Consider the following 23,089-nt stretch of genomic DNA (forward strand, 5'->3'; position numbering starts at 1 on the left):
AAGAAGCAGAGGAGACAGGGCCATAAAAGAATCACAGCTAAGCTGTATTTGCAGGAAACACTGTATCGTGGTAACAGAATTAGAGACATGTTGAATAACCAAAACTGCTAGCCTAAAACTTTTTCTCTTCCTTCTGCTTCTGCCAGCCACTGCCACCACCATACCCTCCATAACAGATACACACAAACCACCGAGAAATTACTGCTCTCGTTCAATGATGAGTAATTTTAAAAGAACAGGTGCCACATTATTAGCATAAAGATGCTTTAAGAAAAATGAGGAAAAGAGCAGAAAAACCACCAAAGAGCACTTACCAGAGCACTTATCTGTTGCCATGGAACAGATAAAACTGTGACAAAATATATTTGTTCATGAGTTTTTTAAAAAAAAAAAGTAATGAGACAATGTCCTTATGAAGGAGAACTCGCTGATTTACTCTAAATATTAAGTTTCTAATATTTCAGGCTTTAAATGTGTCAGTGAACAAAAGAGACAAAGATCTCTACTCCCATGGTACCAGTGAGAGGAAACAGACAATAAACAATAAATCTCACCAATACATTCTATCACGTGATAGAAATGATAAGCGCTGCAGTGGGTGGGGAGGAGGATAAAGGGGCTTAGGACACTGGAGTTGATGTGGTCAGGTAGCCCCACTAAAAGGGTAATATCTGAACAAAAAATTTGAAGGAGGTGAAGGACTTCTTAGCCTTGGGGATAGTGGGGAAGGAGCTTTCTAGATGGAGGAAAGAGCTAGTGCAGAAACCGTGAGTGGTTGGCACACTCAAGGAACAGCAAAGTCGGTGTAGCTAGAACTGAGTCAACTCGGGGTGGAATAACAGACCAAATCAGAGCAGGTAAGAGCAAGCAGCTCATGGAAGTCTTGTAGACCACTGGAAGGATTTGGGCCTTTACTCTGAATGAAGTGGGAAAACACGTCAGGGTTCTGGGCAGAAGAATGACACGCTCTGTCTTACTTTAAAAGAACCATGAAAAGTATCTTGGATGAGAGAAGGATCTATTACTTGATTGGAAAAAGAGCTCACAGGGTGATCTGGTCTAACCCTCTTCACCAGGCTGACAAAATTGCTAGTATAGGGCTTTGTCTAGCTTGTTGTTAGTTATCCTCACAACATTTTTAGTGATCTGTTTAGTAATTAGTTACTCTTACAGATGATAAGCTCTTCCTTATGTATATGGATAGATTTTCAAACTTAAATACTTCCAGGGCCAAGCTGATAATTATGGTATGAAACAGTTGAGTATCAAGTTACAGAGACTGGGGTGGGGGGAGGGGGAATTGGAGGGTGTATCTTGCCCAAAGATATCCACAAGCTTCAGTTTCCTATTTTTAAGTGTATGTGTGTGTGTGTGAAATTAGATACCTCAAACAGTTAAGAACCTATTCTATCAGTATTCATTAAAAAAATATATAATGCATGCAGATATTACTCTTCAATTCTTAAATTATCTACAGATAAATCCTGGCACCAAACTTTTGCCTTTGAAGGATCTCTGCTTACAAGAACCAAGTGACCGACGTGCTATACTCTTAGTTAACAGTAAATGTGATGCGTGAGTCTTTGCGGGGAGGAGGAATGAAGGGAAGCAAATAATTTTTTTGTTTGTCCATCATCATGTGAATACATAAAGGTTCCCAGTATGGTATCTTTTCTTACTTCCTGTATCTAGCAGCACCATGAAAGTAAACACTGGTCCATAAACTCATAGCCTGACATAGTAAAGAACACAGAATAGTCACCACTGTGGTTTTTCCTTTGACTCCATGTTACCAGTCAATTCCATGGGTATTTCTGCAATCAGGGCTTCTTACCCTTCTGGCAACATGAAGTAACTGAAGGAAGTATAAACAGATAGGAGCAAACCAAGATGAATTATGTTTACAAATCTCCAGAACTAAATCCAGGAATACCACTGCTGCCCAATATTTTTTTTTTTTGCCCAATATTTTTAATAAAATAAGGAGAAAATAGTAGAGCTAAAATGAAAGCTTCAACAGCCATTAAAATGGTCTTGTATTCCTATATATCTATATAATACATTTTATGTGACACATTTTATAAAACTATTTCTAGTTCTAGCTCATGAAAAGGTTTATAATATTCATTTTATCTTATTTTAAACTCTCCTTTTTGCTTTTAAAATAATGTGTCACTGTTAAAAGTAGGACAAAGTCAATATTGACAAATTATTTTAATTTGTACATAATTTCAAATATGTAAAATTTTAGTTCTCCAACTCCATCTATGGAAGATAAGTCATCAGACGTTGGTTATGGACGAAGTATTTCTTCTTCATCTTCTTTAAGAAGAGCAAGTAAAGAAAAGACCAAGTAAGAAAATGATGTTTTGTCTACACTCAAATAATTCTCTCCCTTAATTTGAGAGTAAAATAGAAATTCAGATTTTAGGTTTTGGCAACTTAAATTTTAGTCTTCTCACAGTCACACAATTTCAGGATGAAAGCCAGGAAACCTGGTTTGACATTCTGTCTTCTGTGAACCCAGAGTGAGATCTTGAGCCCCTGACTCAGTGTCCATGATCAGGCTTAGTGTCCTTATTTGTAGATGGAATAATGCCTGGTGCCCTGCTTCTTCTCGGTGACTGGGATCAAAACATATAATGGAAGTGAAAATGCCTTATAAATTATAAAATGCCTTGCAAATGTAGTGCATTGCTATTTTCTGTATGATTGAAATTGGTTGTGGTGTTTTTCAAATGACAAGAGAAAACAGTTATCATTTTAGTGCTGGATTTGGATCTCCCACCGAAGAGAAATCAGAACCTACTTCGGGACGCAATACTGCTCTTAGCAAAAGCGCCACTAAAGAGAAAGGATCCAGGTAGAAACCTCCTTACTGTATTCTTCTCCTAACTGTAATCCTGTCAAGTTTTAATTACCCACAGAGTTGGTGAAAGGGAGGGGTGGCTTTTAACTAGGAAGCTCTTCTTATGGAATCAGATGTAGCACTAAACAGGACTCATGAAGTATAATTAAAATTACTTTTATTTGTGTCCCTTGTTGTCTCTTTAAAACTTACCCAGAGGGAATTTCTTCTCCTGCCTCTGGGTGAGAACTCAGGGTACTTTGCTCACTGTAAAGTCCTACAGTCACTTTAATGCAGAGACAACGGAAACAGCAGTCTCCAGTCAGCCCTTTAAAAGTCCAACCACGTGTAGGAATCAACTTAAAATGAACTTTTCTGCCCCCCACCCCCACCCCGTGGCTGCCTCGGCAGCTGATGAGCAGCACTGGCTGCACCGTAAGCCTCCCTCGTCCCTGCCTCTTGCTTCCACATCCCCTCCCCGTCTTGCCCATGGAAACCCCTGACCCTTCAGGAAGCAATGAGAAGAGGAAAGGGAAACGGGACCACATTCTGAATTTGGCTGCAACCATTATAATGTGGTTCCACACTTTTTAGGCCTGGCATATTTTAAAACACTGTCTACATGTTTACATATTTTTAAACATATTCTTTCTCTTGTCAGCGTTTTCCTGGATTCTTCAAAAAACCACTCAGACCTCCTGCCCCGCTCCATGACCTGTCAATTATTGTTGACTTAAGCCCTTGAAAAACACTGGGGTGCTGGAGGCTATTTGGCACACATGTATATAATTGAGCATCTACCTTCTAAACCGAGACTGTCTCCTAAGGTCTCCTAAGGAGTGGTCTGCCCTCCTCCACAGACCTCGGAGCTGTGTATGTTCTATTTCTGACTTTATTTTCTCCTGTCAGTCTCTGTTGCTCACTGTTCTGATCTCTGCTTCTGATCATCCCTCATCCTCTCTGCCCTCCTGCCCCTCCTCACCTCTTCCCTTCCCTTCCCCTCCTCACTTGGCTTCTCTTGTTCCTCCTCCCCTGGACTGAGAGTGCCTTGAGGACAAGAACATGCTCGGACTCGAATAATTTCTCTTTTCATCGCCAGCACTTAGCACGGCGCTTGGCTGGCATACATAAGGCATTTGTGTTTATTCAAGAGAACAGAAATCTCAACTTTTTGCAGGAAAAGGTTATTTTCAACAAGATCCACACTTATAAACTGTGTCTCTTGAGCAAATAGGTTACCTTCTCTTTGGCTGAGTTCACTTATCCGTAAAATGCAAAACAAAACAAAACTGTAGTTTGGGGCTTCCCTGGTGGCGCAGTGGTTGAGAGTCCGCCTGCCGATGTAGAGAACACGGGTTCGTGCCCCGGTCCGGGAAGATCCCACATGCCGCGGAGCGGCTGGGCCCATGAGCCATGGCCGCTGAGCCTGCGCGTCCGGAGCCTGTGCTCCACAACAGGAGAGGCCGCAACAGTGAGAGGCCCGCGTACCACAAGAAAACCAAAAACCTGTAGTCTGTTCCTCACAGTGTCTTGAGAAGATTAAATAAGTTAATGAATGAAAAGGGCTTAGAGCAGGGCCTGGCCCAGAGTAAACATTCAACAAATGTTAGTACTATTGGATGAAACAGTTGCAGGGAGCCCAAACCCACTCCAGCCTTGCAGGGATGCAGAAGAATCCCCAGAATCCAGCGCACGACAGGAGCTGGGAGTAAAGTAGATAAACCGTTAGTCTTCTTGTCTCTCTCCCTCTCTCTTTTTCTCTCTCCACCTGCACAGTGTCTGTTTACAATTGCTTTGTTACCTTCCTTGACTTTCTTTTGGTTGCCACCTCACCCATAACTGTAGCTTATATGTGACTTTGACTTGCCATGGGACCAAATCTGGGCCCAATTCCAAGGCAGTCTTTCAGTTCTAAAGCCCAACAATAATCAAGTACAATCTGCGTCTCTTGTGTGTATTTGTGGGGGAGACCATCTTATCTTCACATGCTTGACAGGACAAGGCTGGCTCTGAGGCAGGTGTCTCCCTGTGGTCTCCTGAACTCCTCAGCTTCCTGGGGAAGAATCCACCTGGCTTATTTAAGTGATCAGTGTGTCCAGGCTCTTTCCCCTTCTCAGCCCTTGGTCCACTGGGGGATAGATTGGTCATAATCTCGTTGTCCTGTTGTTTATCTTTTGGTCAACCTTTCTTGTCTTGTGACTGTTAAAGACCCCTGGACATAGAGTAAAATATTTTAACTCTACTCATCTGAAAATGTCATGGAGAATGTTTAATGTTGACCAAAAAGATACTGAGCAATACTGACAAAGAATAATGAGACATCTAGAACCACAAAGCAGCTGAATTTCTGAAAGGGAGAGGAGAGATGGGAGACAAGTCAGTCAACTGTGTGTGAGGTACCAGACAAGGAAAGTGAAAGTGCGGACTTCTTTTTCCTGATGAATATTATTACCATATACCATGTAAATTAAAATCATTGAGCAACAGGCTCTCATTAGGTGACCAGCCACCATCTTATTTCTGTTTTCGAAGGTTTTAATTGCACTTTCTTTTATGGCATAGCACTCAAAGGAGAGGTGATTAATTTATATTTTGTTTATCCAGACACCTTCTTGATACCTCCCTAGGCTTCACAGAAACCAACATGTGTAATGCTCTCTAAAGCTTTTCCTTGTAAAGACCATTCTCCTTACAATAAACACTTACTATACCCATTTGTGAAAGGAATTACAAGTTCTATCTATACCATATTTTTTATTGAGACTAGTTTTCATAAATATTTAAGTTGATTGCACATGAGTTTATTATACACACTTAAAAGTGTGTTTTTCTGTCCCCAAATAGGAGGATATGAAATACATATCCTTCCAGTCTGTTCATCTTTGGAGACTTTTAGATCTTTACAACATATACTTTAACATTTCTGCTACTTAGGTCATCTTGATCCCACCACAATGACTTCCTAAAACATTTTTGTTTTTAAAATGATTTTCCTCAGAAAACTGGACAGCCACATGCATAAGAATGAAAGTAGACCACTATCTTATACCATAAACAAAAATTAACTCAAAATGTGAGACCTGAAGCCATAAAACTCCTAGAAGAAAACTTAGATGATAAGCTGTTTACTTCAGTCTTGGCAATCGATTTTTGGATCTGACTCCAAAAGCAAAGACAACAAAAGCAAAAAATAAATAACTGGGACTACATCAAACTAAAAAGCTTCTGCACAGCAAAGGAAACCACCAACAAAATGAAAAGACAACCTACTGAATGCGAGAAAATATTTGCAAATCATATATCCAATAAAAGGTTAATATCCAAAATATAAGAATTCATAAAACTCAGTAGCAAAACAAAGCAATCTGATTTTTAAAGGGCAGAGGATCTGAATAGACATTTTTTCAAAAAAAGACATGCAGATGGCTAACAGGCACAAAAAAAGATGCTCAACATCACTAATCATCAGGGAAATGCAAATCAATACCACAATGAGATATCACCTCACACCTGGTAGACTGGCTATCAGGAAGACAAGAGATAGCAAGTTTCGGCCAGCATGTGGAGAAAAGAGAACCCTCGTGCACTGTCGATGGGAATGTAAATTGGTGCAGGCTTTATGGAAAACAGTATGGAGGTTCCTCAAAACATTAAAACTTAAAATGATCCAGCAATTCCCCCTCTGGGTATTTATCTGATGAAAATGAAAGCACTAATTTGAAAATTTTCTACACCCCCACATTCATTGCAGCATTATTTAACACAGCCAAGATATGGAAACAACCTAAGTGTCCATCAATGGATGACTGGACAAAGAAGAAGTGGTATATGTATACGATAGAATACCACCAGCCATAAAAAAGAATGAAATCTTGCCATCTGAGACAACATGGATGGACCTTGAAGGAATTATGCTAAGCAAAGTATCAGACAGAGAAAGACAAATATTGTACAATTTCACTTATATGTGGAATCTAAAAAACAAAACAAATGAACAAACAAAACAAAATCATAGATAATGAGAATAGAATGGTGGTTGCCAGAGGGAAGGGGGGTTGAGTGGGCGAAATGGGTGAAGGGGGTCAAGAGGTCAAACTTCCAGTTATAAAATAAAGTCATGGGAATGTAATGTACAGCATGGTGACTACAGTCAATAATATAGAGCATATTTAAATGTTGCCAAGAGAGTGAATCCTAAAAGTTCACTTTGTATGGTGACGGATGGTAACTAGACTTACTCTGGCGGTCCTTTCACAATGTATAGAAATATCGAATCATTGTGTTGTACACCTGAAACCAACATAATGTTACATGTTAATTATACCTCAATTTAAAAATTTAACTAAAATTTAAAAAATAAAAGAATTTCTCTCAAACCCTCTTTTTACCCATACCTTACCTTTTTTTTTTCCCTTCCCTTAAATCTTGACTTCAAAAGTCTTCCAAAAACACATATTGTCTCTTGGTAACATTTAAATACCTTCTGACCTTCTTTTCTTGAATTTATTCATTCATTCAACAAATATTTACTGAGCACTTAGATGCCAGGAATTATTCTAGTATTAGAAGTATAGCACTGAACAAATACCTCTGCCCTAATAGAACTTACATCCTAGTGGAACAAACAAAATAAACTACACACACACACATCACACATCTCACACACACACACACACACACACACACACACACACACACGATGTACCTTCCTAAGACCAGAATAAATCATATCTCCACTTTGTACAATACTCCCTTCTCATCCTTTTGGAATAGATTGGGTAGAACAGGACACCTAACTGGAATAGATTTTGTTCAGTGTTGAACTGCTTGAGTTTCTAATTTTTATTCCTTGTGGAATTTATTGAATGCTACATGGTATTGTGATTATTTTTCACATACCAAAATCTTCTCACCTAAATTGAAACCACAAGTGGGCCGGATTCATGACTTACATCTCTCCCACCAGCTCTGCCCTATAATTGATACATTCAAATAGTTGGCACTTCCCTGGTGGTGCAGTGGTTAAGAATCTGCCTGCCAATGCAGGGGACATGGGTTTGAGCCCTGGTCCGGGAAGATCCCACATGCCGTGAAGCAACTAAGCCCATGCGCCACAACTACTGAGCCTGCACTCCAGAGCCTGTGAGCCACAACTACTGAAGCCCACGGGCCTAGAGCCCACGCTCCACAACAAAGAGAAGCCACCACAATGAGAAGCCCGCGCACTGCAAGGAAGAGTAGCCCCCACTCACCACAACTAGAGAAAGCCCATGCACAGCAACAAACAACCAATGCAGCCATAAATAAATAAATAAATTTACTTAAAAAAATAGTTGATGGGATCAAGAAGGAGCAAGTGGTTAAACTTTGATAATGTCAATACACAATTTTGAGCCAATTATCTCTCTCTACTTGCCTATCTACCTACTCATCCACCTGTGAACATAGAAAATATCCTTATTGTTTTGGGTTCTCACAGTAAATCTCTGTTCTCTGAGGTAGTTTTGCTAAAGTTTCTGCAAGAAAGCTAGAATTTGTTATATCTTTAATCATAAATTGATGTTCTTTCTGGAGATTAATTTTACAGGAGTTAATTTTGTAATTTCCAAGCTCTTGTTTCCATGTTTATCTAGAAATGAAATTCATTTAAGTACTGAAGACCTTATTTACACCACTTGGCAGCCTTCATGGGAAAGAAGTCCAAGTGAAATACTTCTATTTATAGCAGCAGGAAATTACAATTCAGGGGTTCCCATAAATTATCTCTTTTTAATCACTCAGTCAGTTTCCCTCTGATGCGCTTAGCCCAGGGTACTGGACATCATCTTCTCACACCAAATGATTCTTCTCACTTCAGGCAGCATGCTCAGGGAGAACTACACCTGCTTTGTTTCATAGGTGGCTCTGAGTAATCACAGGGTCGAGATCTCCAATCTTACAAAGCTACCCTGTAATTTTAGAAAACAGGTAAACCTATTTATGCTTTCTTGACATTCTAATTGACCTTCCCAGGATTAGTTCCTAATTTACTAACATCTGACTATGCACTGTAAGGTGTTCAGTTTATTTATCTTACAAAAAAGGAAAAGGGTTAAGATGATATAGCTGGAAAGTAGTCATTTTTGCTTGGAGATTTTATCACAATATATCGTTAGTGCATTTAATGCATGATTAGACTCTTTCCTCGGCTGTAGTAAATAGAATATTGGATTAGAAAATATAAAACTTTTTTTTTTTAGTATTTGTTATGATTATAGAGTTTTGTGTGATTCTCCAATAGCAGCTGATTGGATTATTTTTGTATTTTTTTCTCTAAATTAAAGGGAAAACTCAAATGGACTTCAGTTGATCCTCCTCCCACACCATGCTTCAAATAATACTTAAAGATAATTCCCAACCCTAATTTACTGCTAGTGGAACAGAATGCTCCATATTTGTAAATACATAATTTAGGAGATTTACCTGCCTACACCAGCCTAGTCCCATTTTGGGGCTTTCAAATATATAATCGCAGCTAAGATTTATTATAGCAAAAGATACAATGCAAGATCAGCAGGCAAAAGATACACATAAGAAAAGGCTGAAAGAAGTCACACACAGGCTTCCTAGTCCTCCCTCTGTCTCTGCTAGCATAGCAGAGATTGCTCCACCCAAGAAAGCCCACCTGAGTCATGGGATCCAGACTTCATAAAGGTGTAAATTCCAATTACCTATAGGGAAACACCAATTTGAATGATAGTAGATTTCTCTCAGACCAGAAGGAAATGGCACACCATTTTTCAAGTGCTAAAAGAATCAACCATGTGTTCTCTATCTGATGAATCTATCCTTCAGCAATAAAGAGGGAGAAATAAAGACATTCCCAGATGGGGGAAAACAATTTACTGCTAGCTGGCCTACCCTTACAGACTGGCTAGCTAAAGGAAGTTCTTCCAACGAAAAGAAAATAATGAAAGAATCTGGAAGGATCAGGAAGAAAGAAGGAAGAGCTGAAATATGGGTATATACAATAGACTATTTCCTCATGAGCTTTATACATCATATTTGATGATTGAAACAAAAATTATAAAAACATCTGATACTCAAGACGATGGTATTTAAAACTGGAGACAGTAAAGAGACCTCCATGGGTGTGAGGTTTCCATATTTCCCTCAAAGTGGTAAAACATGGATACCAGCAGACTGTGATAACCAATATATGTATATTATAATACCTACAGTAACCACTACAAACCAATACAAAGAACTACACTCAAAAGCAATGTAAATAAATCAAGATGGATAAATAAAAATGTTCAAGTAACCCACAGGAAGGCAAGAAAAGAAAAACAAAGGAAAAGAGCCAATCAAAAGGCAGAGATTGGCAGAGTGGATTAAAAAGTTATGATTCAACTATATGCTGTTTAAAGAAACTCAAATGTATTGATATAGGTGGGTTGAAAATGAAAGGATGGAAGAAGATACCATGTAAACATTAATTTTTTAAAAAACAGGAATGGTTTTTTAAATATGTATTAAGGCAGACTTCAGAGCAAAGAAAAATTCTAGAGAGAAAGAGGGACATTACATATGATAAAATGAATCAATCCATGAAGAAGATATAATGATCCAATGTATATGCACCAAACAACAGAGCCTCAAAATACATGAGGCAAAAACTGATAGAGCAGAAAGGAGAAATAGAAAAATCCAAAATTATAGCTGGGGACTTCGACATGCCCCTCTGAGCAACTGATAGAACTACTTGACCTAAAATCAGCAAGGATATAAACGAGTTGAACAACACCAGAAATAAATAGGATTTAATTGACATATTATGGAACATTCCATCACCAGCAACAGAATACACATTTTTTCAGCTGCACTGGGAACATTTACAATACCCTGGGTCATAAAACAAGGCTCAGCAAATTTAAAATAATTGAAATCATACAGATTATATTCTCTGACCATAATAGAATCAAACTAGAAATTAATGACAGAAAGACAAGAAGAAAATCTTTAAGCATATGGAAATTGAATAATACACTTCTAAATAATCTCTGGGACAAAAGGAAGCCTCAAAGGACTTAAAATATACAAAGAACTGAATGAAAATGAAAATACAACTCAAAATTTGTGGGATGCAGCCAAAGCAATGCTGAGAGGGAGATTTACTTTACTAAAATGTATTAGATAGAGAGGTCATAAATCAATAATCTAACCTCAAGAATCTAGAAAAATAAACTTAATAAAATTAGAAGGAAGAAACTAATAAAAACAGAAATCAATGAAATTTAAAACAGAAAAACAGCAGAGAAAGTCAATGAAATCAAAAGCTGGTTCTTTAAAAATGTCAATAACTGTGTCAACAGTACTATGAGAACTTTAATTCAGCACCTTAAATGAAATGGACCAATTCATCAAAAACTGCAAACTATCAAAACTCACCAAAGATGGAACAGATGCCAAAATCATCATTTAACTATTAAAGAAGTTGATTTCATAAAACCCTTCCAAAAGAGAAATCTCCTGACCCAGATGATTTCATTAGTGAATTCTGCCAAATATTTCTAGAATTAACACCAACTCTAAACAATCTTTTCAAGAAAATAGAAAAGAGAATGTTTCCCAACTCTTGTTATGATACCAGCATTATCCTAATGTCAATACCAGAAAAGGACATTATAAGAAAATTACAGCTCAAAATCCATCATAAAAAAAAAAAATCCATCATGAACATAGATGAAAAAAAACCTTTCTGAAATATTAGCACATCAAAGCAATATATAAAGAGAATAAATAATTCATCTCAGAGTTTATCCCAGGAATGCAAGGCTGGTTCAATATTTGAAAATCACTCAATGTAATCCATATTAACAGTATAAAGAACAAAAAGCACATAATCATATTAATTGATGCAGAAAATCAGTTGACAAAATTCAACATCTATTCATGATAAAAACTAAAACTGTCAGCAAAATAGGAAGAATATAAGGGAACTTCCTCAGCCTGATAAAAGGCATCCACAAAAATTACCATACTTAATGGTGAAAGACTGGATGCTTTCCTGCAAAGATCATGAACAAGACAAGTGAGGAGAGAAAAACTGTTCCTATTTGCAGACAACATGATTGTCTAAACAGAAAATCCTTAAGGAATCCACTTAAAAACAAACAAAACTCTCAGAACTAATAGGTGAGTTTAGCAACATGTCAGGATATAAGTTCAACACAGAAAAATCAATTATATTTTTATATACCAGCTATGAAAAATTGGAAACCAAAAACTTTTAATACCATTTTAATAGGGCTGAAAAATGAAATATGAAATTAAAGTGAAAGAGAAAATGAAACAAAACATGTATAGAACTTATATACTGAGAACTGTAAAACACAAAGGAAATCAAAGAATCACTAAATATGTGAAAGGATATACCATGTTCACGTGTTGGAAAACTCAACATAGTGAAAATGTCAGTTTTCCCTGAGTCGATCTAGATTTGATACAATTCTATCAAAATTCCAGCAGCATTTTTGGTAGACAGAGATATGCTAATTCTAAAACTTTTATGGAAAGGTAAATAAATTATAATAGTGAAAAATCATTTTGAAAAAGAATAAAATTGAATCATTCTACCTGATTTTATGACTTACTGTAAAGCTACAGTAACCAAAATAGTTTGGTATTGATGAAGGGATAGACCGGGACATGAATGAACAGAATAGAGTCCAATAATAGATGACAGAAGCATGGTCAATGGATTTTTTAATTGAAAATATTATGATATAATTGTAAATTCACATGCTATTGTAAGAAATAACACAGAGTGAGCCCATATACCCCTAACCCAGTTTCCCCCAATGATAACATTTTCAAAACTATAGTACAATATCACAACCAGGATAATGACGAATACAATCCAATGGTTTTATTCAGGTTCCCCCAGTTTTACTCCTACGTGTGTGTGTCTGTGTGTATATTAACTTCTATACAATTTTCTCACATGGGTAGGTTCATGTTAAGATAATCAATAGTTCTATCACCACAAGGATCATTCATGTCTAACTGCTCAGCACCATTTGTTGAAAAGTCTATACTTCTCCCATTGAATTGCTTTTGCACCTTTGTTAAAAATAATTGAGCATATTTGTGTGGGTCTGGGTCTTCTGTTACATTAATCTGTGTGTCTGTCCCTCCACCAGTATCATTCCATCTGGATTACTGTAGCTACACAGTAAGATCTGATATCAAGCAAAGTGATTCTTCCCACTTTATCCTTCTTTGTGAAGTTTGATTTAGCTATTCTAGCACCTGTGCCTTTCCATATAAATCTTAGAATAAGATATTCTATTCTACAAAAAAACTTTGCTTGGATTTTGATAGGAATTACATTAAACCTAGAGATCATTTGGGGAGAATTACATCTTTAATATGTTGCATCTTTAAATCTATGGTCACAGGATGTCTCATCATGTATTTACGCCTTCTTTGATTGCTTTTGACAGCACTTTTTAATATTCAGCACACAAATCCTACACATGTTTTTTAGAAGTTTATACCTAAGGATTTAATTTTCTTGGCATAATTGTAAGTGCTCCAAATTTTTTTTTGGTTTTTAATTTTGGTTTCCACCTGTTCATTGTAACTATATAGAAACATAATTGATTTTGTATGTTGTTCTTATATCTTCAGATCTTGATGAACTCAATTCTTAGTTCTGGGAGTTTTTTCAGTAGATTCTTTGGGATTTTCTACATAGGCAATCACGTCATCTGCTTTGTCTTTAGTTTTCAATAATTTGATTTCAACGTGTCTGGAGTGGATTTCTTTGGGTGTACCTTATTGACATTCACTGAATTTCTTTTTTTTAAATAAATATTTATTTATTTATTTATTTTTGGCTGTGTTGGGTCTTCATTGCTGCACGTTGGCTTTCTCTAGTTGCAGTGAGCGGGGGCTAGTCTTCGTTGCAGTGCGTGGGCTTCTCCTTGCGGTGGCTTCTGTTGTTGCGGAGCATGGGCTCTAGGCATGCAGGCTTCAGTAGTTGTGGCACACGGGCTCAGTAGTTGTGGCTCAAGGGCTCTAGAGCACAGGCTCAGTAGTTATGGTGTACGGGCTTAGTTGCTCCGCGGCATGTGGGATCTTCCCAGACCAGGGCTCGAATCTGTGTCCCCTGCATTAGCAGGCAGATTCTTTTTATTTTTTTTGGTGCATGGGCCGGGAAACGAACCTGCAGGCAGATTCTTAACCACTGTGCCACCAGGGAAGTCCCTGAAATTCTAGACTATGTAGATTTATGTCTTTAACCAAATTGAGGAAACCATTTCAGCCTTAATTTATTCAATTTTTTTTTCTGTGCTTCATTCTTTCTCCTCTTCTTCTGAGTCTACGATGACACCAATATTAGCTCTTATTTATTGCACCACAAGTCCCTGAGACTCTGTCAGTTGCTTTTTCAATCTTTTGTTGTCCAGATTGGATCATTTTTATTGATTTATCTTCAAGTTCATAGACTGTTTCTTCTGTTATCTCCATTCTGCTATTAAACCTATTCAGGGAATTGTGTTTTTTAAGTTTTGGTTATTGTATTTTTCAGCTGCAAATTCTATTTTTTTATCTTCTATTTCTTTCTAAGACTTTCTAACTCCCTGGTCATTTCAAGAGTGTTTGACCTACTTGTTGGAACAGTTTACAGCTGAGTCATCTCAGCACTGATGTGTTTTGATTGTCTTTTCCCATACGAGGTGAGATTTTCCTGGTTCTTCATATGTTGAGTAATTATATAGATTGTGATATTATGTTATGAGTCCTTCAGTTCTTATTTATGGGTCTTACACTTATGCTAAGAAGAATGTTTCTTTTGTGTGTGTGTTTTAGCAATCAATTGGTCCAGATGCTTTCAGTCTTCAAATTTCAACCAGTGTTTTGTGGGTTGTCATTCCACCATTAGTCCCATTTTCAAAGGCTTTGTGGTGCTATTTGGATCAGCCCTGCACGTGTACCAAATAGTGTCCAGTATGGGACTTGGGCGGTAGTTTATACCATAGTTCCATCTTCAAAATCTACGTATGTGCCGTTTAGGATCAGAACTATGCACACACAGCTTGGAAGTAAGCCTAGGAATATATAAACAATTTTATAGGGTTGCTTTCCTGAGCTCCTCCCTCTCCATGATCTCCCTTGTCTTTTTTGGTTCCTTGGAGCTTCCCTTTTGGTCCTCAAGCCAAAAAACCCTTTATTTGCCCTGCGCTGCTACGCTCTTGCCATGACTGCATCCATGTCCACAGCCAAACAGCAGGAGGACTGAGCAAGTATAAGGCAGTTTTAGACTCTTAGGGACCTTAATGTCACTGCTGCCACCACCGTCACAAGCTTCCTTAGAAGATGGGGTACAAGATAATAGATAAAAATAAGAAAAAAAAATTTAAAAAAAGGGTTTTCCTCCACTGTCTCTCTTTCCTGCTTCTCAATCGGGCTTCTCCTTGGGCTCTCTCTGTGCTGATGCCCACTTCCAGACTTGGGACTATGTTTAGTTCAGCTTGGAGAATAGTGGAGGAAAATTAAAATATAAGCTCACCGTCAGTTCCGTAGTCATTCAAATGTCAGTCTTCTCTGATCTTCCTGCTGTGAATTATTTTTCAGAGTTTTCAAATAGCTATTGCATGCACCCTGTCCAGGTTTTATGACTGTATTCAGTAGGAGACACAGGGTGAAGTGTGCTTACTCCCTGTTACCTGGAATGAGAACCCCTGTCATTGTTTTGTTCCACTCATGAGAGAATTAGTAAGATATTAATACTGGTTCAAAGATCATTTGAGAATATATGCATTTCTATCCAATTTAATTAAGGAATGTTAGAAAAAGATTTTAACCTTTGGGAGTATTTTTTCCATTGAAGAGAAATAATTTGCATCTCTACTAAACAAAAATCTATATGTTAACTAGTAACTTCTCTAAGTCTGGAAATTTTCATTAAGAGTATCTTTTAATTAAACAGTATCTTTACTGTTTACTAAGTACATTCTATTTACCCTAAGTACAGAACTAAATACGTTTCCCTAGATAAACTTTGCATGAATCTTTGCCCCTGCATGACATGAAAATTCCATGCCATTCTTATTTTGTTTTTGTCTTTTTCCATGTTTTGGATAATTGTTCTTAAAAGTGGGATCCAAATTCTTCTTGCAGAAGGTCTCAACTGAAGCAAGAGATGATATAAGACTGGCATAGACTCTCTGAGGAGGCAACCTATTTTTTCCCAATTCCATAAATATTTATTACATACCTACAATGTACCAAATATCTTGATAAGCAATGGTACAGAAAAGCAATGATTTTCATAATATATATCAGTCGTGTAGTAATCTCTTGAAAAATAATTTCTCCGGCAAAATATAGAGACTATAAAGCTCTATCTTTGTCGTGGAAAATTTGAAAACTCTGTATGGTATTGTTGTTGAGGTATATATAAAATACTATATTTCTGCAATGCTCTTCAGATCAACTCAGAGCACAGTTAGTGCTTATTCACTCTGTGATATTGATTGCTATTGTTTACTCTCTAAGGAAAGGCAGAGTAAAAAAAGAAGAGGAAAAAGTGAAGGAGGAGGAAGAGGTTGCAGTAGCACCAAAACTGACTGGAGAAGGAAGTCCTGATAAAGAATGGCTCCCTCCCTCTGATCCTGACTTCTGTGTTTATGTGTATGAAGTGACCAGATCCATACTTCCCATCACCAGTATAAAGGAACAGGTTGAGGTTCTTGCAAAGTAAGTGTCTATATATACATACACATTTTCAATTTCTGAAAAATGTTTTTGATGTTACTGATTTGCACTTTTTAGCCAATTTTCAAACAACTACACCATAATAAAACCAAACTTGTATAGCACCCTGCCTCTGACTCTGAAGCAGAAACACAATGAATTGGATATAAATCCTCCATTTCTATTTTAGATCATATTTCTGCCAAGAATCAGAGCTAGGAGCTGGAAATTACTTAAAGAAAAATGCCTAGGTCATTTTCTCCAGCTAAACCAGGAAAAGCATCTTTCAGGGTGATCCTAAAGAAGTTATGAATGAAGGAATCCTATTTTGAATTATTTGTAAACTCACAAGTTGTTTTCTAATACAAATAGCCATCCCTTATTTTTATGTTATATGTCTGATATTTTGTGTTTCATGTTGCTCCAAAGTGGGATTGTGGGTATTCTAAGAGATGGTTCGGCATGCTGTATAAGCTAAGTGAGGTCGCCTCCTAAACGAGAGCATTTAATCTGATTCCTCTAAGAGAAGGCTGAGAACCTGACTTTATGACTGACAGGAAACCTCTAGAAATGGAGGCTTGCCTTCATGACTGACACCAGCCAGTCGTGAGCTCCTGGCTTGTGCAACAGCTGCAATCTCCATGGGAGCTTGTACCTTCTCCAAATAGAAGTGAATTGCAGGCACCAAACCTGGATGTGACAACTGCAAGAAACACAGCCGCCAGATCACTGACTTCTTGTCAGGCGACTCTGGAAGAGAGCGTTTTTGGCTACCGAAGTTTTCCTTGGTGTCCTTGAGAAATGATGACTCAAGCAGAAATCTGACTTAGCTCATTTCAACACTTGTCAAATTTCCTCATGCTTTGTTCCTATCAGAAATAGTTTTCATCATTCCCAAATAATTGTTTTCTTAACCTGAACCCACACCAAGAGAGCAATACAGAGATGTGTCCCCATGCCTTTGGCTCCTAGAGGCTGTTACAGGACATCTGGCTGGCACTGAGGGTCAGTTTTCTGCCTAATCCTTTCTCTTGGTTTTCACCATTGTTCTTCTTCACTTGGTTCCACGTACAGCAAGAGGAAGTTCTTTCTTTACAATGGGCAATCCTGCCTTTAGTCCATGATGTAGCAGCCTCAGCTGACAGAGGATTTTTGCAGGTGTGCTTACTGACATCTTCAGTGAGAGCCTAATCTTAGGAGAAACTCACAGGCAAAGTACACCCCCCGCACCTCACCTCCTCACCTGTTAGTAATTTTTCCCTTTTTGCCTCTTCCTGTCTCCTCTAACCTCAGTGTTACATAAATGCCATGTCTTTCTCTAAATTAAAAAAAAATGATAAAATTTAAAAGAAAAGGATGATAAAACTTGAAAAGATTTGTGAACCTCAGGGTTCACAATGGTCCTATATGTTTGTCTTTCTCTCTGAGTTTAAATTCCTTAAAAGAAGGACCACATGTCAAGACAATGCCTTGGATTTCAGATTCAAACATTTGAAAATACTTTCCAAGATTAAGATAACATTTAAAAACTGTGTTGATACAAATGTAGTGTGATATTGATTTGTATCTTGCTATACATATTGGGAAAATTAGCATTCATTTCCTTCTTCCTGCTGAATGAAATGTTAGAATTTCAGTTTATGTAAGATAGTTTAAATATAGTAAGCATAATGTTAACTTATAGTAAATACATTTTTTAAAGTAAAGCAAACAAAAATCAGACGGAAAGTATCTTTTACAAGTATAATTACACAGATATTTATACTCAAAGCATCCAAAGTGAGATATTAAACTTGACTGATTAAATCTCACTGTAATTGACACAGGTACGTGGCAGAAAAAATGGGCGGTAAAATTCCAAAAGAAAAACTACATGATTTCAGCTGGGAACTTCATATAAGTGAACTAAAGTTTCAACTTAAATCCAATGTTGTACCAATTGGACTGATCAAAAAAGGAATCTTCTACCATCGAGCTTTGCTTTTCAAGGTATTTAAGATGTTTTGCTCATTTCCCACTAGGTAAAAATGTTTTATCTGTATCATTGTGGAGTAAGCCAGTTGCTAACAATTAACTGGATGATATTAATCCTATCATTTAGATGTACTTATATTTGGCATGTATATGTATGTGTATATATACATACACACACGTATATTAACCAGACTATTGGAAACATATTCATTCAATATTTATCATACACCTACTCTAGGCCAGGGCCTCTTCCAAGGTCTGGGAATATACAGATACTAAAGTGACAGTCTCGGGACTTCCCTGGTGGTGCAGTGGTTAAGAATCTGCCTGCCAATGCAGGGGACACGAGTTCGAGCCCTGGTCCGGGAAGATCCCACATGCCCCAGAGCAACTAAGCCTGTGTGCCACAACTACCGAGCCTGCGCTCTAGAGCCCACGAGCCACAACTACTGAGCCCAAGTGCCACAACTATTGAAGCCCACGCACCACAGCTACTGAAGCCCACGCACCCACAGCCCCTGCTCTGCAACAAGAGAAGCCACCGCAGTGAGAAGCCCACGCACCACTATGAAGACCCAAGGCAGCCAAAAATAAATAAATAAATAATTTTTTATAAATAAATAAATAAATAAAGTGACAGTCTCTGCATTCAAGGGGGACCTAAGCCAGACTTGCGGGTTCTCAGGTGACGTCAGGGAAAGTTTCAAGGGAGGAAGTGATATGTGGCCTCAGAATTAGAGGCTACATAGGATTTCAGCAGGTAAACAAGGAAAACAAGGGTGTTCTAAACAATACAAATATTTATCTAAAATAACATGTATGAGAGTCAGTGGTCCATTTGAGGGATGCAGAGTAGTTGGTCTGGATCCAGAAAAGCGGGGAGGGGTTGGATAAGGCTAAAGTACCAGACAGTAAAGCACCATGTGAGTTTGTACTTGACCTTAAAATCTGTGAGTAACCACCGAAAGTTAAGGGGAAAGTGATTTTGAAAGACCACTCAGGCAACAGAATGTGGAATGAACTAGAACGGGGGAAAGACTGGAGATGGGAAGACCAACTGGAAGGTCACTGAAGCAAGAAGTACAGGTGCCTGATACTAAAGCCATGGTGGAGGCTGTGAACGAGAGGTGAGTTTGGCAGGAGATATAGAAGATAAAACTGAAAGGAGCTGTTGACTGCCTAGCGGTGGCGTGAGAGAATGCATGAGAAGAAGAAAATGATTTCCAGGATTTGGGCAGGGTAACTGGAAATGATGGCATCATTCACAGAGATGTGGACACTGGGGCAGGATTAGGTTTAAGGGAGGGGGTGATCTTTTTTCCTCCATTGTGTCCAGTGTCTGGAGTATAATAGGAGCTGAGAAAATTGTTTCAGAGCCATAGACTTAAATGTATAAACTTCCTACCCTCTCCTGAATACCTATAAACCTCATTGCATCTTACCTCCAGTTCCAAGCCAATTCTGTTTATAATCCAAATGCCAGTCTTTCCTATTTCCTTGGATTTCTTGCTCTATAAATTCCTCTCTCCCATCTTAAATCTCTTTCTCTCTACTAGCTGTTTTACCTTTAAAATCTAAACTTAAGTCCAAAACATTTAAAGAGAAAACATAAATCTTTTCTCATTATATCTACAACTACTCCTATAAGTGCCTATCACCATGACCACCATCATTTTGAACTTATGTGCCAGGCACTTAATAAATATAATTGTGAAGAGTCTCAGATATGCCAAACGTTGAAATTACTACCTTTGTTTTAAAGATAAGAAAATTGATACTTAGAGAAGGAATTTACCCAAGGACAACCAGAGATACAGCTGGAATTTGAACCCATGCCTATCTGAGCCAAAACCTACCATACTGCTTCTATCTGAAGATAATTCTCATTCCCAGCCAAAATTCTGAGTCTTCTCAACTCCTAGTCACTCCTTGACCTCAGTTTCATCCTCAACTCCCTGCAGTCTGGCCCTTGTTCCCTCCCAAGAAGGATCACAGTGATCTGTTTTCTGTCTTGCTTGATACATCAAAGAATTTGTCACTGATCCTTCTCTTTCTTTAACACCACTTTCTTTAGTAACTTCTGTCCTCTCTTGCCATTTCATCTCAGTCTCCTTTGGAGACCTCTTTTCCTCCACCCTTGTCTTAAATGTTGGGGTCCTGACCCAGAACTCAAGGTTCTGTCCCAGGCTCTTCTCTTTTCTCCCTTTACATACTTCGTTTGGTGAGGTCATCCTCCTACATCACCTTAAATACGACTTACATGTCTCAGGTTTCTAGATCATTTCCTCTCTCTCACAAGCCGCTCCTGATTCCAGGTCTATCTGTCTGTCTACCCTGTAGCTAGCTGCCCTTGTGTGTCTTGTAGGAACTGCATTAGTCTTCTCAGGCCACTATAACCAAGTACCACAGATGGGGTGGCTTAAACAATAAACAGTTATTTCTCACTGTTCTGGAGGCTGAGAAGTCCAAGATCAAGGTGTCAGGAGATTCAGTGTCTGGTGAGAGCCCACTTCTTGGTCGGCGGTTGCCGCTTTCGTACCGTATCCTTATATTTCAGAGTGGGGGGAGGGCCCTTCCTCCTCTTATAAGGGCACAATTCCCATCGTAGGGGCTTCACCCTCATGACTGCCTCTTAAGGGACCCACCTTCAGAAAGAAAACAGGAATCTCAAGGGGAAACATTTCAGTTCACAACGTTACAGCAGACTGAATTCATTACCCTCACACCTCACCTGAGTCATGCAGTTAATCACCCAGGTCTTGCCTACCACTGAATGCTGAACACCAACACTCACTGGTAAACGTGTTATCCTTCTATTCCTCCCAAAAGCGTTCACTCCCCCTACATAAACTCTTCATCTCCCCGTTTTCTTCCGGCTCCTTTCCTCCATGGAAGCCTAGATAAATCGTCCACAGACCGTGTAACCTGCTCACTGATTTCCTTTGTCTTCGTGCCCCCATCCTTCTGCCCCTCCACCTTGCCTGCCCACACTGGACCAATCCGACTGCCTGCCCTTCCCACAATGACACTTGGGCTGCAGAACGCGACAGTGGGATGTGCCACAGCCAATTCAGGATCCAAGGTGGTGGATGTACGTGCTGCCTGGCCATCTTTTCCAGCTCCTGGCCACAGGCTTTTCCTGTTTTCCTCAGCAGCTGTGCCCCACATCTGCCTTCTTTCCTAAGCCTTTTCATCTTCACCTCTTCCTATATGCAGATGACCTTGTTTCCCACTTCACAAAGAAAATAGATACTTCCAGATTCAACTCAGCTGAGGTTAAGAACTCAGACTCTGGGAACTCCCTGGTGGTCCAGTGGTTAGGACTTGGCGTGCTCACTACTGGAGCCCTGGGTTCAATTCCTGGTCGGGGAACTGAGATCCCACAAGCCAGCTCTCTTATCCACTATGATGTGGCTAGGAAGTTTCCAGATTATTTAAAAAGTGCTTTTAAAATCAGGACAAATTGAAGAGACAGCTTCCGAGGAACATACGCAACCCCTGAGGACAGGGCATCAGGCAGCCCAAAAAGGACCAACCGCTCACAGTTCTGCCCCCCCCCCCACCCCCGGCTCCAAAACACCTGTCTACACCACACAGAACAAATGGGCTAGAAACAGGTTCCTGCCATTCCAGTCCTGCCATTCAATCTCACTGCATATCACACCCAAGGAGCAGCCCAGGAGCATGGAAAGATTGATAGATGCACTAGAGCTGAAAGCCTGTGGAACAGCTTTTCTCCAGTTACGTTATCAATCTTGTGCTGATACAATGCAGCGCAACTGCCTGAAAAATGTCCCTTCCCAGCAGGACCTACACAGAGATTTTGAGTCCACAGAATCTTGAGCAACAGGGGAACTTATCACATTTTACCAACTCCTATCTCAACACTCCACCTTTTTTCCAGCCTCCTTTCTAAGCACTTTGTTGTTGTTGTTCTGCAAGAGTGTATATTTCACCTTCGACCAAGGTGGGTCTTTCAACCAAGGCTTTTTCTCTGCCCCTCCCCCTCCTCCCTCTTGGTTGATCTCGCGTTTTCTCCCCACAGGCTCTGGCTGACAGAATTGGCATCGGCTGCTCTCTGATTCGCGGGGAGTACGGCAGAGCCTGGAATGAAGTCAAGCTGATGAATGAATCCCGAAAGGGGGTGACTGGGGCTCTCCCTCCCCCGGAAACTTACATAGTTGACCTCATGTTCCACCCAGGGGCACTGATGAAGTTAGGAAGCCGAGAGGCAGATCTTTACAGATTTCTCTAAACTTCCAAATGAACACAAAAGGTGTTCAAACAAGAAATCCATTATATACCCTTTCTATGAAGTTCACTGGTAGATTTTATCAGTATTTCTTTAAATAAAAATATTAGAAATGCTCTCCTTGTGTAGAAATGAGGTCACTAGGATTGGACTTGGTCGTGCTTCTGAGTTCAGGCTTTTGGCAAGCAGTCAGTCTGATGAGATCAGATTACACTTGTGTAAAGCTTATTATTCTCGAAATTAATCCACCCCGCTGTTTCCTAAGGAGC

At 39.0% G+C, this 23,089-nt stretch overlaps 1 protein-coding gene across 3 annotated transcripts in view; it reads left to right on the top strand.

The window, feature by feature from the left end:
* The window catches only part of ARMC3 (armadillo repeat containing 3), a gene marked incomplete at both ends in the record, with an annotated part of 98,795 nt that extends 75,972 nt beyond the window's left edge, over window positions 1-22,823 (top strand). Inside the window, 6 exons of one of the 3 annotated variants that reach the window (XM_082649051.1) lie at window positions 1,478-1,575; window positions 2,252-2,353; window positions 2,747-2,863; window positions 16,397-16,597; window positions 18,421-18,583; window positions 22,614-22,823. In XM_082649051.1, coding sequence (XP_082505177.1) covers window positions 1,478-1,575; window positions 2,252-2,353; window positions 2,747-2,863; window positions 16,397-16,597; window positions 18,421-18,583; window positions 22,614-22,823 — 891 coding nt within the window. The remainder of the gene's footprint in view (window positions 1-1,477; window positions 1,576-2,251; window positions 2,354-2,746; window positions 2,864-16,396; window positions 16,598-18,420; window positions 18,584-22,613) is intronic. The other 2 variants (XM_082649052.1, XM_082649053.1) reach the window with 2 other exon arrangements.
* Window positions 22,824-23,089: the final 266 nt, after the last annotated feature.

This window comes from Grampus griseus (genome assembly GCF_964374135.1).
Source record: "Grampus griseus genome assembly, chromosome: 2".
Classification (NCBI taxonomy): domain Eukaryota; kingdom Metazoa; phylum Chordata; class Mammalia; order Artiodactyla; family Delphinidae; genus Grampus; species Grampus griseus.